Source organism: Diceros bicornis, chromosome 6 (assembly GCF_020826845.1).
Source record: "Diceros bicornis minor isolate mBicDic1 chromosome 6, mDicBic1.mat.cur, whole genome shotgun sequence".
Lineage (NCBI taxonomy): Eukaryota > Metazoa > Chordata > Mammalia > Perissodactyla > Rhinocerotidae > Diceros > Diceros bicornis.
In genome coordinates this window covers 59,794,870-59,808,825 of record NC_080745.1, presented here as the reverse complement: position 1 = coordinate 59,808,825, position 13,956 = coordinate 59,794,870, and the positions used below count along the sequence as shown (strand labels likewise).

General features: G+C 44.1%; 1 protein-coding gene across 2 annotated transcripts in view; it reads right to left on the bottom strand.

The window, feature by feature from the left end:
• The window catches only part of PLCE1 (phospholipase C epsilon 1), a 323,176-nt gene that overhangs the window by 8,233 nt on the left and 300,987 nt on the right, over positions 1-13,956 (bottom strand). For both annotated transcript variants that reach the window (XM_058543567.1, XM_058543568.1), the window contains exons 26-29: positions 13,172-13,433; positions 9,934-10,052; positions 6,070-6,198; positions 2,794-3,003 (exon numbers count right to left, since the gene is read on the bottom strand). In XM_058543567.1, coding sequence (XP_058399550.1) covers positions 2,794-3,003; positions 6,070-6,198; positions 9,934-10,052; positions 13,172-13,433 — 720 coding nt within the window. The remainder of the gene's footprint in view (positions 1-2,793; positions 3,004-6,069; positions 6,199-9,933; positions 10,053-13,171; positions 13,434-13,956) is intronic.

Below are 13,956 nucleotides of genomic sequence, written 5' to 3'. Positions count from 1 at the left end.
TAAAATATCCCAACAACCATGCACTAAGCATCACTTCTAAGAGAGCTCCTTAGAGCCGCACTCAGAGCTTGTTTATTTTTAAGGAGTTTTCAGCTGCATTAGAAGCCACATATTATTATGACCATGACAACAGCTCTCACTTACATCATCCTTTATAGTTTACTAAGCATTTTTCTACGTTTTGTCTACGTGTTCGGCATGAGTCTCATGATAATCTTTTTGAGTCAGGCAGGGTAGTTTCTATTACAGATTTATGAATTAGGGACATTTACAGAAGTCAGATGAGCTGTCCAAGGTCATCTAATTTGTAGCAGAGCCAGGTTTGTCTGATTTCAAAGCCAGTAGGTATCAGAGGAGGCCATAGTGACCATAGGAAGATGTGATACCTGACAGCTTGAGAGCCCAGGAGACAAGAAAACTATAAAAAGCAGGCAGGAGAAATCAGAGGTCACAGATAGCAGTTTGGGGACTTTTAATATATGAGCAAACTGCTTATATATCTTACTAGTTCCAGAGAGTAAAATAAATGGAAATACATATAGCCCAAATCTATCAGCTATGCTAGTGTCTGCTTGCATACAATAATTGCTGAATTCATTTATTCAATCAGTAAATATGTATTGTGTGTCACTATGCACCAGATAAACCTAGATGCAGTAAATGTGGTTATCTTTTGAGATATAGTTCAATCATTTCAAAAATCTCCTCTCAACAAAGGCATATAAAAGAGAACTTGCTGTATGCTATGCATCAGAAAATGCTTGTTAGCCTTCCCTTCTATTTTATTTTCCTTTTCCTCAAAATGCTCCTCTTCCACCAGCCTTATTAGACATTTATTCCTGATGTCTCTACCGCCTGTTGTCCTGTACATTTAAAATTGCATATGGGCCTCTCTAACCTCCCCAGGCCTTACAACCATACGACGTCGTCCCTTTGTGACACTCAACAGCCTGCCAGTGTTTCCTCCTGTCCACTGCCTCCCCCAGTGCTGGGTGTGGATGATCCACGAGGACTGACACCACTCCAGCCTGGGCAGCACAGGGTGGTGGAAAGAACACTGACCTGGAAGCCATAAGACTTGAGTTCTTTCTACTTCTGACCCTGTCCCGATTTAACCTCTCTGAACCTCAGTTTCCTTATGTGTAAATGGTTTCCATTACATCATGAGATCATTCAAAATAGTGAGCGTTTGAGAGCTTTAAACACTGTACATCATTATGCAAATACAGGGCTTAAAAATTCACTTGTTCACTGAAATTGTCACTTATACTTTTTTTACATGTGCCAAAGACAATTATAAATAGGAAGAAAATTTAGAGAGAAATGAAAGATGGCTTCAAAAGTCCAGCTAAGCCCTCTGATATTTTCTCATAAAGCTATTATTATTGGAACTGCTTTTTCTCTGTCTTAGCAATTTGTATGTCTGATGGGAAGAGGAGGCTGGGGAGACAATTACATTTCTTTGCTTAAATGAGTGTCATTACATGGTCTAAGGCAATGGTAGGAGGGAAAGCAGTGGCTCTGGTTCTCAGAGGAGAGACTAGAGGTCTGTAGGGGCTGCAGGCCATGTTCACAGTTAAGTAGAGAGCGAAAAAGTAACACATGATGCTGAAAATGGGCTCTTGATCGTCTCCATTGCATCCCAGCAAGCATGACTGCCAATGGACATTTTACCAGTCAAGCTCTATCACGTGACCAAAAGGAGCAGATCATGTGCCCAGAACAGGACCTGGGACATATTATGTGCTCAGTAAATACCTGTTTAATCAAATTGTTGAACTGACACAACTGCCCCATTATCGACGTATCATGAGGCATGATTGTCTGTGCTGGAGCTATGACCTTATGTGTCATTTTAAAAAATAGCAGTAAGTCAGTGGGTTCTTATCAGTTTATTAAAAAAAAAAAAGTGCTCCCTCCACACACCCCCACAGAAGCCAACCAATCTGGAGTCGACATGGCAGTCGTTTTATTGCTTCTTCTATGGGAATGATCACAGGAATATCAGTGAACATAATATAATTTTTTACAATTTCTGACCAAAGCTGAGAGATTATTCTTACTTTGTGTGAAGTCACGGAATGTTTTCAAAGAATCACTGTTGTTTTACTTGTAAGCACAGAACATTTCATTAGCTAAAACTTTAACAGGCACTAACTAACAGGAAAGCATCCAGTCCCAAAATGCAAAATGCCTCCAGGCTTTCCATTACACAGTACTGTGGCCCGCAGCACAGTGCCTTCTCACACACACAGATCAAACATCGACCCCACAGCTGACGCCATGCATAAGGAATCCTTTGAATTCTGTCTCCCTTTGTCTTTTTTTTTTTCCTGAGGAAGATTAGCCCTGAGCTAACATCTGCCAATCCTCCCCTTTTTGTTGAGGAAGATTGGCCCTGGGCTTACATCCGTGCCCATCTTCTTCTACTTTATATGGGACGCCGCCACAGCATGGCTTGACAAGCGGTGTGTCAGTGTGTGCCCGGGATCCGAACCTGCGAACCCTGGGCCGCCGCAGCAGAGCACGCGCACTTAACTGCTATGCCACGGGGCCAGCCCATCTCCCTTTGTTTTATAAGGGATGATTTTTAGACTGAATTTCTGTAACTTAGAGATAATATTCTGAATATGTGCAGAAGAATAAAATCATTTCTCCACATTTACTTACGATGAATAATATAAACCAAGTTGCAATTACAAGAAATTCTGAATTTGAGGGAGGTGGCCAGTGGTGAGGTGATTAATTCCAAACTGAGCTGTTACCGTGTAGGCTCTGCCAGGACATACTTACTTCCTGCTGGGTTTTCAAGACAATCCTGCCAACATATCCCTCTTCTGGAAACCAGCTGCTTAAAATCTGCATGATCTCTTCTTCTGGACCAATGGCTCTCTGGAATGGTTGTTTCCTGCATTCATTCTTCTCTTTAGATATGAAATATTTTTCTTCCATCAAAAAACAGTCTGTGGCAATAGGTTTGGTGTCTTGTTCATTGGTCAGAATCTAAAGAAAAAGCAAAGGCAAATTTAGGCACATTTCTGAGGAGTGGGCAAAAACTTTAATTCAAAACAAGTCTACTTTCACGGTGCTCAGATAGGTTTGATGTGCAATTTATAACTGAAACCTACTCTGCAGTGTTGCATAATTCTTTTTGGAAGCTCTAAGAATTCTCTTATGTCCAAAAAGGATTGTTTACGTCCATTCTGGGCAACCACACAATTTATTCATGATCCCCAGACAGCATAACTATTTTTCCCAGTGCTGGAACGAGAGCTCCTACTGAATTAAAAACTTTAGGTCTTTCAATCTATGAATTTAGCTCTTTGTAATCTTGCAACACAGAACTGAGGGCAAAGAACCCAGTCCAGCTTTTACAAAGATAATCTCTTTTTCTCACGTTGGAAATATTCAATCTTCTTCTAATCTCATCTGATCTAAGTTCCTGGGAATTCTCCTTTCAATAAACTCTGACAGTGTGCCTAGAGGCCTGTTTTCTTTGTTGGCTACTGACCCTCGGCGGTCAAACAGAGTGGTTGAGAAAAGGCTCAGGAGCCAGACAGATCTGGGTCTGAGGTCTGCCTTTAATACTTACTGGCTGTGAGGTGTTGGGCAAGATATTTAACCACCTGGAGACTCAGTTCCCCCATCTATACAATGGGAACAGTAAGAGTAACAACCTCTTATTTTGTTTTGTTTTATGATTGAAGCTCTGGTTATAAAGCCTAACACGGTCACATTAAGAGACTCAATAAACAGTAGCCGTCATTATAGTTACTCTTACTGATGTATTCTTTCACACTCACGTTGTACTGGTTACTGACAAAAGGCTGAACTCAAAGGGGGTGACGGGAGAAGGCTGCCACCATCTGGCCTGGATTAAGCAAACACACTTCTCTCGCCCCCGCCAATGAGGCAATATGAGAGTCAACACTTGGCACTGCTGCATCTCACTTGGAGGAGAGGCAGAATGAACTGAAGATGGTGGGGGCAGAAGATTCTAGGAAGACTCCGCTCCCTTCAGCCCAGCTCTTGGTCTGTAATTGATGCTGGGCCATGACCTCTATGGGGGCAAGACAACTCCTGCTATGGGAATAATTCAGGATGCTATGGGAATAATTCAGGATGCGAAGCTTCCAGGAGTAGGTCAGTCAGCACTGTTACCTCCAAGAGAGTGCCAGCCTCACTCCCTCAGTCCTGCTTTACATCCACGTGATTATGGGCATAGGGTGACAATAAAGTACTGGGTGCTTTGTATGGGTGGTCCATGGAAATGTTTCCTTATTCTATATCTTCACATTTTATAGAGTCTCCAAAACCCCAAGAGTGCTTTGTGATAGTAGACACTGAAGTTCAGGGACTGACCGATTTAAAAAACAAAACCCCCCAAAAACTTTAGTAGTAGCTTCCGTTTGATAATCTATGAAATTTGACACTTAAGCTGTTTGCTGACTCTAAGTCAATTATAACATGTTAGGCAAAATGTTGGCCTGTCCATAGAGACTTCCATTCAAAGGACAGAACTGTTTGTTAACACTTATTATGTATGGTTGTTTGATTGGTTTTTAATCGCCCCTTACATTCTATGATCCCAGCTACATTTCATCATACATTCTAATTTCAGAGGGAGCTCAAAAGTCACTCTCCTTGGTCACTGTTCCCCTTGGTCTACTCCCAAGGAGGAGAAGGAATTCTGAAATGGGTTAAAGATAAAAGAGTCTGCAAGGATATTAGGTCATTGTGCCAAGCAGGGGTTGAGATTCTAGTATGAAGAGAAGAGAATTACACATGGGCCTGCCTTGCCCTTTAGAGGATCTGCCTCCCGTTCTGGATGGTGCTCTTCCTGGCTTTCCACTCTTATAAGTCCTCCCATGAGGCAGTGTCCTTGCCTGGAGAAGGCCACAGAGATCTCTGGGGGGATCCAGAGCAGGAGGGGGCCTAGGTGAGTTATGCTACAGGGTTTTAGGGTAACAGGCCCTCATCCTCTTGTTTTAGGCCCTCTAAGCCTCTCTGCACCACCAGAGGGGTAGGACCTCAAAGGTCAAGATCGAGTGCTAGGGGAAGGGGTACAAGGGGGCTGCTCAACATAAAAATGAAGGCAGAAAGCTGAAGGGACTGAAGATGTCTTCTTGGTCCATGTGGTCCATCCTGATGCTCTAAAAATTTGATCCAACTCCTAGGATGGCAAACAGACTTCATTCAGCTCAGCTTCATTCAGACAGCATTCGTGCGGAAATTCTGATGGATTAGTAAGCTCTGCGTTAAGAGCAAAGATGAAGCACACCTCTAGGCTTAGAAGGAAAGAGTATAGGGCCGGCCTGTGGCTTAGCGGTTAAGCGTGCGCGCTCCACTACTGGCGGCCCGGGTTTGGATCCTGGGCGCGCACCGACGCACTGCTTCTCCGGCCATGGTGAGGCCACGTCCCACATACAGCAACTAGAAGGATGTGCAGCTATGACATACAACTATCTACTGGGGCTTTGGGGGAAAAAAATAAAGTTTAAAAAAAAAAAAAAGGGAAGAGTATACATGGTTGGAGAACCACTCATTCTGGTCTTTATCTTTTTTTTTGGTGAGGAAGATCAGCCCTGAGCTAACATCCATGCCAATCCTCCTCTTTTTGCTGAGGAAGACTGGCCCTGAGCTAACATCCGTGCCCATCTTCCTCTACTTTATATGGGACGCCGCCTCAGCATGGCCTGACAAGCGGTGCGTTGGTGCGCGCCTGGGATCCGAACCCAGGCTGCCAGCAGTGGAGCGTGTGCACTTAACCGCTACGCCATGGGGCCGGCCCCTGAGCCCAGTGTTTTTATGTGGCTGAAAAATTGTTAAATATCCTAAAAACTGTTAAAGATTCTCAGGTTAAGGTAGCTTGTCTGGTGGTACCAAGATCCCTCATCATTCTTAAGGTGGATCTCAATGTTGAATAACACAAATTATCAAAAAGCAGATCATCAACATGGATTTTTGTGTATTTATGTGTGTGTGTATGTTTACACACACATTTGTACACACACCCCCCCATATACATTAGATGCTGGATTCTCCTAACCATGGGCTTAGTGGACTTACTTGTTGGAGAAGCTGCTTTGCCTTGGTGCCTCCATTTATAGAGAAAACAGTAAAGGGTTCTGGACCAGGGACCCCATGTACCGTGACTCTATGAGTCTGCAAACATTTTCTTTCTTCCGTATTAAACATCTGTCAAGGAAAATCACATGGTTTCTCATTTATTCTCATTCTCATGTTATCTCTAGGCTATATTCAATACAGAAGTGTTAGTTCTTAGAAGTACGTATGGGGACATGTAAATGCAAAAGAAGAGCATTGTTTTAGAACCTGATACATCTTTTTGTGGTTGAAGAGGCAATGGTGCATCTTCCTTAATGCCTAGTGAGGATATTTAGTAGCATACCACTAAAATATTAATTTATTTTAAATAACAGTGTCTCTTTCCATCATAATTAGGGGACTGATATTATATGAAATGTATGTTAGTCCTTACTTATAAACTGATATTCAATATTGAGTTCCATTTCTTTTCAGGGCACCAGGCTAGAATTTGGATGGTAAGATGCTAAATAAAATATTCCGGCCTTAGGGAGCTCACCGTCCAGGCACACAAATAATTATAATACACAAAGTATTTCTGTTAGGAAGAACGAGGGGAGGGGGCGGTTGTGCAACTCACAATTCTTTGAGCATTTTGTATTTTAAGATACATTCACTCATTCAAAAACACAGTCAGGGGTAGCTTAACAAGGGGGATACATTTTGAGAAATGTGTTGTTAGGTGATTTCATCATTGTGCGAATATCATAGAGTATACTTACACAAACCTAGATGGTATAGTCTACTATACACCTAGGCTATATAGTACTAATCTTATGGGACCAATGTCGTATACGTGGTCTGCAGTTGACCGAAACATCTTATGTGGTGCACGACTGTACAAAATCATTTACGGAAGGCTGATAGTGAATTAGCCATTATGCCTGGCCCTGGGGATTCAGAGAGGAATGGGACATTATCTCTGCCCTCAAGGATTCCCCCAATTGAAAGAAACAGCTAGAAGAGAAAGTAGACAATTGTAAGAAGCATGGAAGTTCCTTGGGAACCCAGGGGAGGGGAACTATCCCAGGTTTGGAGGAAATCAGAGAGTGCTTCCTGAAAATGGTATCATCTGAACTAAATCTTGAAGGTCCAGTGTGACTTAGCAGATGAAGAGTGGGACAAATACCGCTGCAGCCTAGCAGAGCATTCTGGGAACCTCAACGAGTTCTGCGACTGAAGAGTTGGAGAGGAAAAGGCTGGAGATACAAGCAAGAGCACAATCACGTAGGCCTTTTTTTCCAACTGGCTAGAAAATTTAAACAGAAATGGGCAAAACGGTGACCCCAGGGTCTAAGTGTTTTGTTTAGCATGCACTTTATTTTTATTTGGAGGAGGGAAGAGGTTTGCTGTTTTGTTATCCTTGCACAATCTATTTTTATTATTCAATTTTCCTGAGACGATTTGCATACCATAAAATGCACGCATTTTAGTTGTATGGTTTAGCCTGCACTATATTTTTAAGCAGTGGAGATAGTTGCCAACATTTACACAAATCCAGATGTGCTGACTCTCTTGAAAACCAAAAGATCTGGTGACACTGCAAGGCCACAGGCAGCTGGAGCTGAGAGCAGGGTAGCAGCCACCCCTTTAAATGACCCTTAAGCTCTTTGCGTTCCCAGAGTCTTTGCCCAGCCCACATATAGATTTGATCCTGAAAGCAATGGAGAAGCAAGAAAGGGTTTTTAACAGAGGAGTGACATGATCAGATTTAGGTTTTAGATAAATCTGTCAAGGGGGCCCTAAAGGAGGACATACAGAGGGGGAGAAGCTCAGAGGGAGAAAGACCAGTCAAGAACCCACTGTCACAAGCCAGGTGAGATGAACGAGGGCCAAGGCAGTAGGGTTGGATAGAGATGAATGGATTTGAAAGATACTAAGGAGATAGAATTATCAAGTCTTAAATGGAGTGGTGAGAGAGAGGGAGAAGTCCAGAATGATCTTCAGTCTCTGGCTTGGACAATGAAGGGTGATGACTTCCAATGTCAAAGACCACATATATTTACCAACCATATATGCTGCTGCCTGGGATATACCAAGGATGGTATGGTGTGATGTGGTAAAAAATAAGTATTTGGTCTTTGTTCGTGGTTCCTGGCACACATCCCCTAAAACACTTGGAATCTCTGGAATGATGAGTGTTTTCTGTACGCTAATGAGATGACTGATGGCTGGAGGCCCCTAGATAGCTTCAGGATGAGAGCTGGTCACCAGAAAGACCAAGGCACGATTAGATGGTTGGAAATTTCAGCCCCACCTCTTGACTTCCAGGGAGGAGAAAGGAGCTGGGGATTGAGTTAATCACCAATGGCCAATGATTTTACTCAATCATGCCTATGCAATGAACTCTCCATATAAACCCCTAAAAGATGGGGTTCTGAGAGCTTCTGGGTTGGCGAACACATCAAGACGCTGGGAGGCTGTTGTGCCCAGAGAAGGCATGGAGGCTCTGAGCTCCCTCTCCCCCATACCTCACCCTATGTATCTCTTCCATTTGGCTGTTCCTGAGTTGTATCCTTTAAAATAAATCAGTAACAGTAAGTAAAGCACTTTCCTAAGTTCTGTGAGTCATTCTAGCAAATTACTGAACCTGAGGAGGGGGTTGTGGGAACCTCTTGAATTTATAGTTGGTCTGTCAGAAGTACCAGGGACAACCTGGGACTTGCAATTGGTATCTGAAGTGGGGGCAGTCTTGCGGGATCTGAGGTAGGACACCTAGCTGGTGTCAGAGAGTCAGAGAAGTAGTGTAGGGAAAGACACCACACATTTGGTGTCTGAAGTGTTGTGAGGAAAAACCATTCATTCATGGCACGTGTAGAATCTTCAGCTCTACTAGGGACTGAGGGCAACCATCCCAGAATTGGGCACTAAGCCCTTTCTTGCCTTTCTGAAGACATGTGATTCATGCTCTTAGGTACCAGGCAGCCCTGGCCCTGCTTTGCAGTCCTCTGCACAAGGCGGAGGCAATACCTCCCTCCACCTTGGCCAAGGTGCTGTTCTCAACCTTGGCCACACATTGAAGGGAAAAGGAGGAGAACCTAAGAAAACAAGGTCGGAGACAGACAGAGAAGAAACTGACAAGGTAAGGGAAAGAGAAGCAGAGAAGAAAGCAGGGCTATTTAGATAGGGCAGTGGCAGTGGTCAAGTCAGCGCCATTGTGAGCATAGAAGGAGCCTTTGCAAGGGTTGTCAGGACTATGCTGAAGTATAAGATTGACACAACAGTGATCAGACTATTAAACGTGTAAAGAGCTAATGCAAGAGTGCAGACTCTGCCCCTCCCCATGTGCTGGGGTGCAAGTTACGTATCACCAGCAGCGCCTGGCTGCTCACCCCAACCCTGCTCACCTGGGACATCGGCCCCGGGACTGCTGAAGAAGCAAAGGATTTTCCTGGTCCAACTTGAAGTTTCTAGAAGTATCGAGATGCATCCTAGCAGGCTTTGCTTAATGAGCCTTTTCCCCATGTTGTTATTTTGGCTCCCTTTCCTGGCAGGCACTATAACGTACCTGTTAAGAATATGGGCTTTGGCACTAGAAGAACTTGGGTTTATAGCTGTGTGACCTCAGATGTGCTCAGCTCTTACCTTCCTCATCTGTAAAGTGGAGATGATACTAACAGCTATTTCATGAAGTTATTGAGAGGATTAAGTGAGCTAGTATATATGTAAAGTGCTTAGAAAATATCAAGTGTCAGCCATTATTATTATTATGTTCATAGCTACCTACTTAATGACTCTAACGGCCCATGTTCCTGTACCACGGGAAAGCCCGCCTCCAGTGTAGCAATCCCTGCCAATATGCTGAGTGAAACAGAACTTAATTACCAAAGAGGCTGGCAGAGTACTGCTAGAGGAGTTTTCTTCCATCCTTCTGCTGTTTATGAATAAACTAGAGATCTCCAAGACTTCATTGTGGAGGTTTCGTAGCTGAAGATGTCGATATCCTGGAATAACGCAGAATTGGGAAACGCTTGTTAGCCATGCACTGCAGAACTCTGCAAAGAAGATACCCCAGGGAGGTCAATAAATGACAGGCAGAAACAAGAACTTTAGGTGAGCAGCGGGTGGCAACAGGCCTGCAGCCAACACATGCCTTTTCACTGGGAGATTGCTGCCCCTAGAGACAGTTTTGGGCCACCTAGTGGTAATTAACTTGTCCAAGTACTGTTTCTTTCTTTCTTTTTTTTTTTTTTTGTGAGGAAGATCAGCCCTGAGCTAACATCCATGCTAATCCTCCTCTTTTTGCTGGGGAAGACCGGCTCTGAGCTAACATCTATTGCCAATCCTCCTCCTTTTTTTTTTTTCCCAAAGCCCCAGCAGATAGTTGTATGTCATAGTTGCACATCCTTCTAGTTGCTGCATGTGGGATGCGGCCTCAGCGTGGCCAGAGAAGTGGTGCATCGGTGAGCGCCCAGGATCCGAACCTGGGCTGCCAGTAGTGGAACGCACGCACTTAACCAATAAGCCACGGGGCCGGCCCCAAGTACTGTTTCTAACTTAGGCTCGAACAGAAATCTTTTTTTTTTTTTTGGTGAGGAAGATCAGCCCTGAGCTAACATCTGCCAATCCTCCTCTTTTTGCTGAGGAAGATCGGCCCTGGGCTAACATCCACGCCCATCTTCCCTCACTTTATATGGGACGCCGCCACAGCATGGCCTGACAAGCGGTGCGTTGTTGTGCGCCCGGGATCTGAACCCTGGCCGCCAGCAGCGGAGCGTGTGCACTTAACCGCTACGCCACGGGGCCGGCCCCTCAAACAGAAATCTTAAACTCAAACAAAATACAGTTGAAAAAGCTGATCATTTTTGTATCAAGGCATCTACAGTCACTGTTTTACAAAGATTCCATCTTAGAACAGCTTTAGTGATAATAAAGTATTCCAACCATAGGGGGTTGGCAAAATAAGTTACAGGATGAGTGTTTGTACAAAGTATAAAATGGAATAATATGCAGCCAGTAAAAGTGGTAATGAAGATGTATAGCTATTAACATGAAAAGTAGCTCCTTAAATGCATTAGTTAATGGGCCGGCCACGTGGCTTAGCGGTTAAGTGCGCGCGCTCTGCTACTGGCAGCACGGGTTCAGATCCTGGGTGCACACTGACGCACTGCTTCTCCGGCCATGCTGAGGCCACGTCCCACATACAGCAACTAGAAGGATGTGCAGTTATGACATAGAACTATCTACTGGGGCTTTGGGGGAAAAAAAATTAAAATAAATAAATAAATAAATAAATAAATACATTAGTTAAGTGAAAACCAGTAAGTTGCAAAACACTAAGATTACTAGGAAGCTTATTTGTTAAAAATTTTTACTATGTGCTAATATATATATACACGGGCGGAGAAATAAAGCTGCAAAAGATATACACCAAAAGGGATTATTTTGGAGAGATGGAAAAACAGATAATTAAAAAAAATTGTTTTTGCTTATCTCTACTTTCTCATATTTCTGTGACAACTATGTATGACCTGAATTGTGTCCTCCTAAAATTCATATGTTGAAGTCCTTACTCCCACTACCTCAGAATGTGACTGTTTCTGGAGATAGGGCCTTTAAAGAAGTGAAGAAGTTAAAATGGGCCATTAGGGTGGGCCTTACTCCAATATGACTGGTATCCTTATAAGAGGAGATTAGCACACAGACAGAGACACCAGATGCCGCGCACACAGACTCAGGGACGACACTGTGAGGACGTAGTGGGTAGGTGGCCATCTGCAAGCCAAGGAGAGAGGCCTCAGAGGAAACCAAATCTGCTGACACCTTGACCTTAAGACCTCCAACCTCCAGAACTGTGAGAAAACAAATTTCTGTTGTTTAAGCCACCCGGCCTGCGGTATTTTTTTTTTTTTTGTGAGAAAGATCAGCCCTGAGCTAACATCCACGCTAATCCTCCTCTTTTTTTTTTTGCTGAGGAAGACCGGCTCCGAGCTAACATCTATTGCCAATCCTCCTCATTTTTTTTTCCCCAAAGCCCCAGTAGATGTACGTCATAGCTGCACATCCTTCTAGTTGCTGTATGTGGGACACGGCCTCAGCATGGCCGGAGAAGCGGTGCGTCGGTGTGCGCCCGGGATCCGAACCCGGGCTGCCAGGAGCAGAGTGCGCGCACTTAACCGCTAAGCCACGGGGCCGGCCCCTGCGGTATTTTGTTACAGCAGCCTGAGCGGACTTAGACAATGACCATGTGCTACTTGCACAATGGAGAAGAGAAAGAGGAAAAGAACAAAAAGTAGGAGATTAGAAGGTGTTTGTGGAGCTCAGAGGATGGCGGTGTGGGTGCGGTTGTGGGAGGAAGTAGGCACTAGAACTTTGGTACTCAAAGTAGATGGGCAGGGTCAGCATCCCTGGGAGCTTGTTAGAGAGGGGGAATCTCAAGCCGTTCCCCAGATCTACTGCATCAGAATCTGCATTTTATTACCAAGAGCCCCAGGTGACTCTGATGCACATCAAAATTGCACAGACATTCTGGACAGGTGCGCAAGCTGAAGTTCCCCGAGGGCCACGGCAAAGCCAATCTGAGGTACCAGCAAAATCCCTTACGAAGTATGGATCCAACCAGCCAACAGCTCGGCCTTTGCTCAGGATTCTCCACGTTTCCCTGCTCTGCACCCAACATCCATTCCTGGCTTCTGACCTGGACTTCTGCCAGGCCTCAACTCCAACCTCGGCCCACTTATGCCACTGCCACCCCCAACCCTCCCCCTCTCCCTCCTTCAATCCCTGCTTTAAAAATGCCAGGGGTGCGGTGGGTGCTGTCTGGGAAGGGACGTGAAGGAATGAGAGCACAAGAACCCCTGCCCCCAACATCAGCAGCGGTGGGAGAGGCTGCACCTCATAAAGGATGTTGTCAATACCTCAGATTTTAGGATAATGTAAAAGAAAAACCTCTTTTGGGATGTGCTTAAACAGTGTTCAAATTTGATTTCTTCCTGCCTCTTAATTTAATTTTTCGATATGAAAAATTCAAACATACACAAAAATAGCAAGAAGAGCATGATGAACTCTGGGGCATCCATCACTTAGTTACAAAACTATTAACATTTTGACAATTTTATTCTACCTCGTTTTAAAGCCTTGAGTGGAATGACCCTCTGAGCGGTTACCGCCGAGCTGTTGTTTTCCACAACCGCAAAACGGAGAAATACGAGATCTTCAAAGTGAACTCGGAAGAGAAACTGTTCGTTCCACATGGGGTTCAGGGTATTTCGATGGATGGGCTTCGTGCGGAAATGGCAGCTGTCCAGGGGCATGCCAAGGACGTCCACTTCAATGCACGGGCTTCCCGTGCTGTTACTCGGGCACACGTTTTGACCAGAGACAATCTGAGGAGGGGAAAAAAGAATCCAAGTCACCGAAGATGCAAAAGAAACAAAGGCAACTCTGCACCTGCACCTTCACAAAGAAAGACAAAGAATACTCTGGAATGGACGAGGTAAATGATTAATAAAGCTGCTAAAAAAAAAAAAGTAAGCTATTGTAATCATGTAACCGCATGACTGGAATCATGTCCAGTCCAGAGCCTATTTTGTCAACAGCATTCACCTAACGACAACCTTTCAACTGTTAAAAAGTTCAATTATCTTCAAAAACCAAGTAATTAAGAGGAAATTAAGGTTCTCGAAAAGGCTTGAGAAATGGAGAAGACCTCAAGTATCTAATCACAAATTTGTTACTAACATTCTGTTCAAAGTGTTCTAGGTGTATATTTTATAACTCCCAAAACCTTTCCCTTGAATGGTGTAGTTTCGGAGCAAGTCACAGGGAATGTTGTTAAAAATTAATTCATAGCCTCTGTAAACATGAAGCCATGCTCGAGTCTAGCTAAAATGGTCAGAGGGAAGAGGC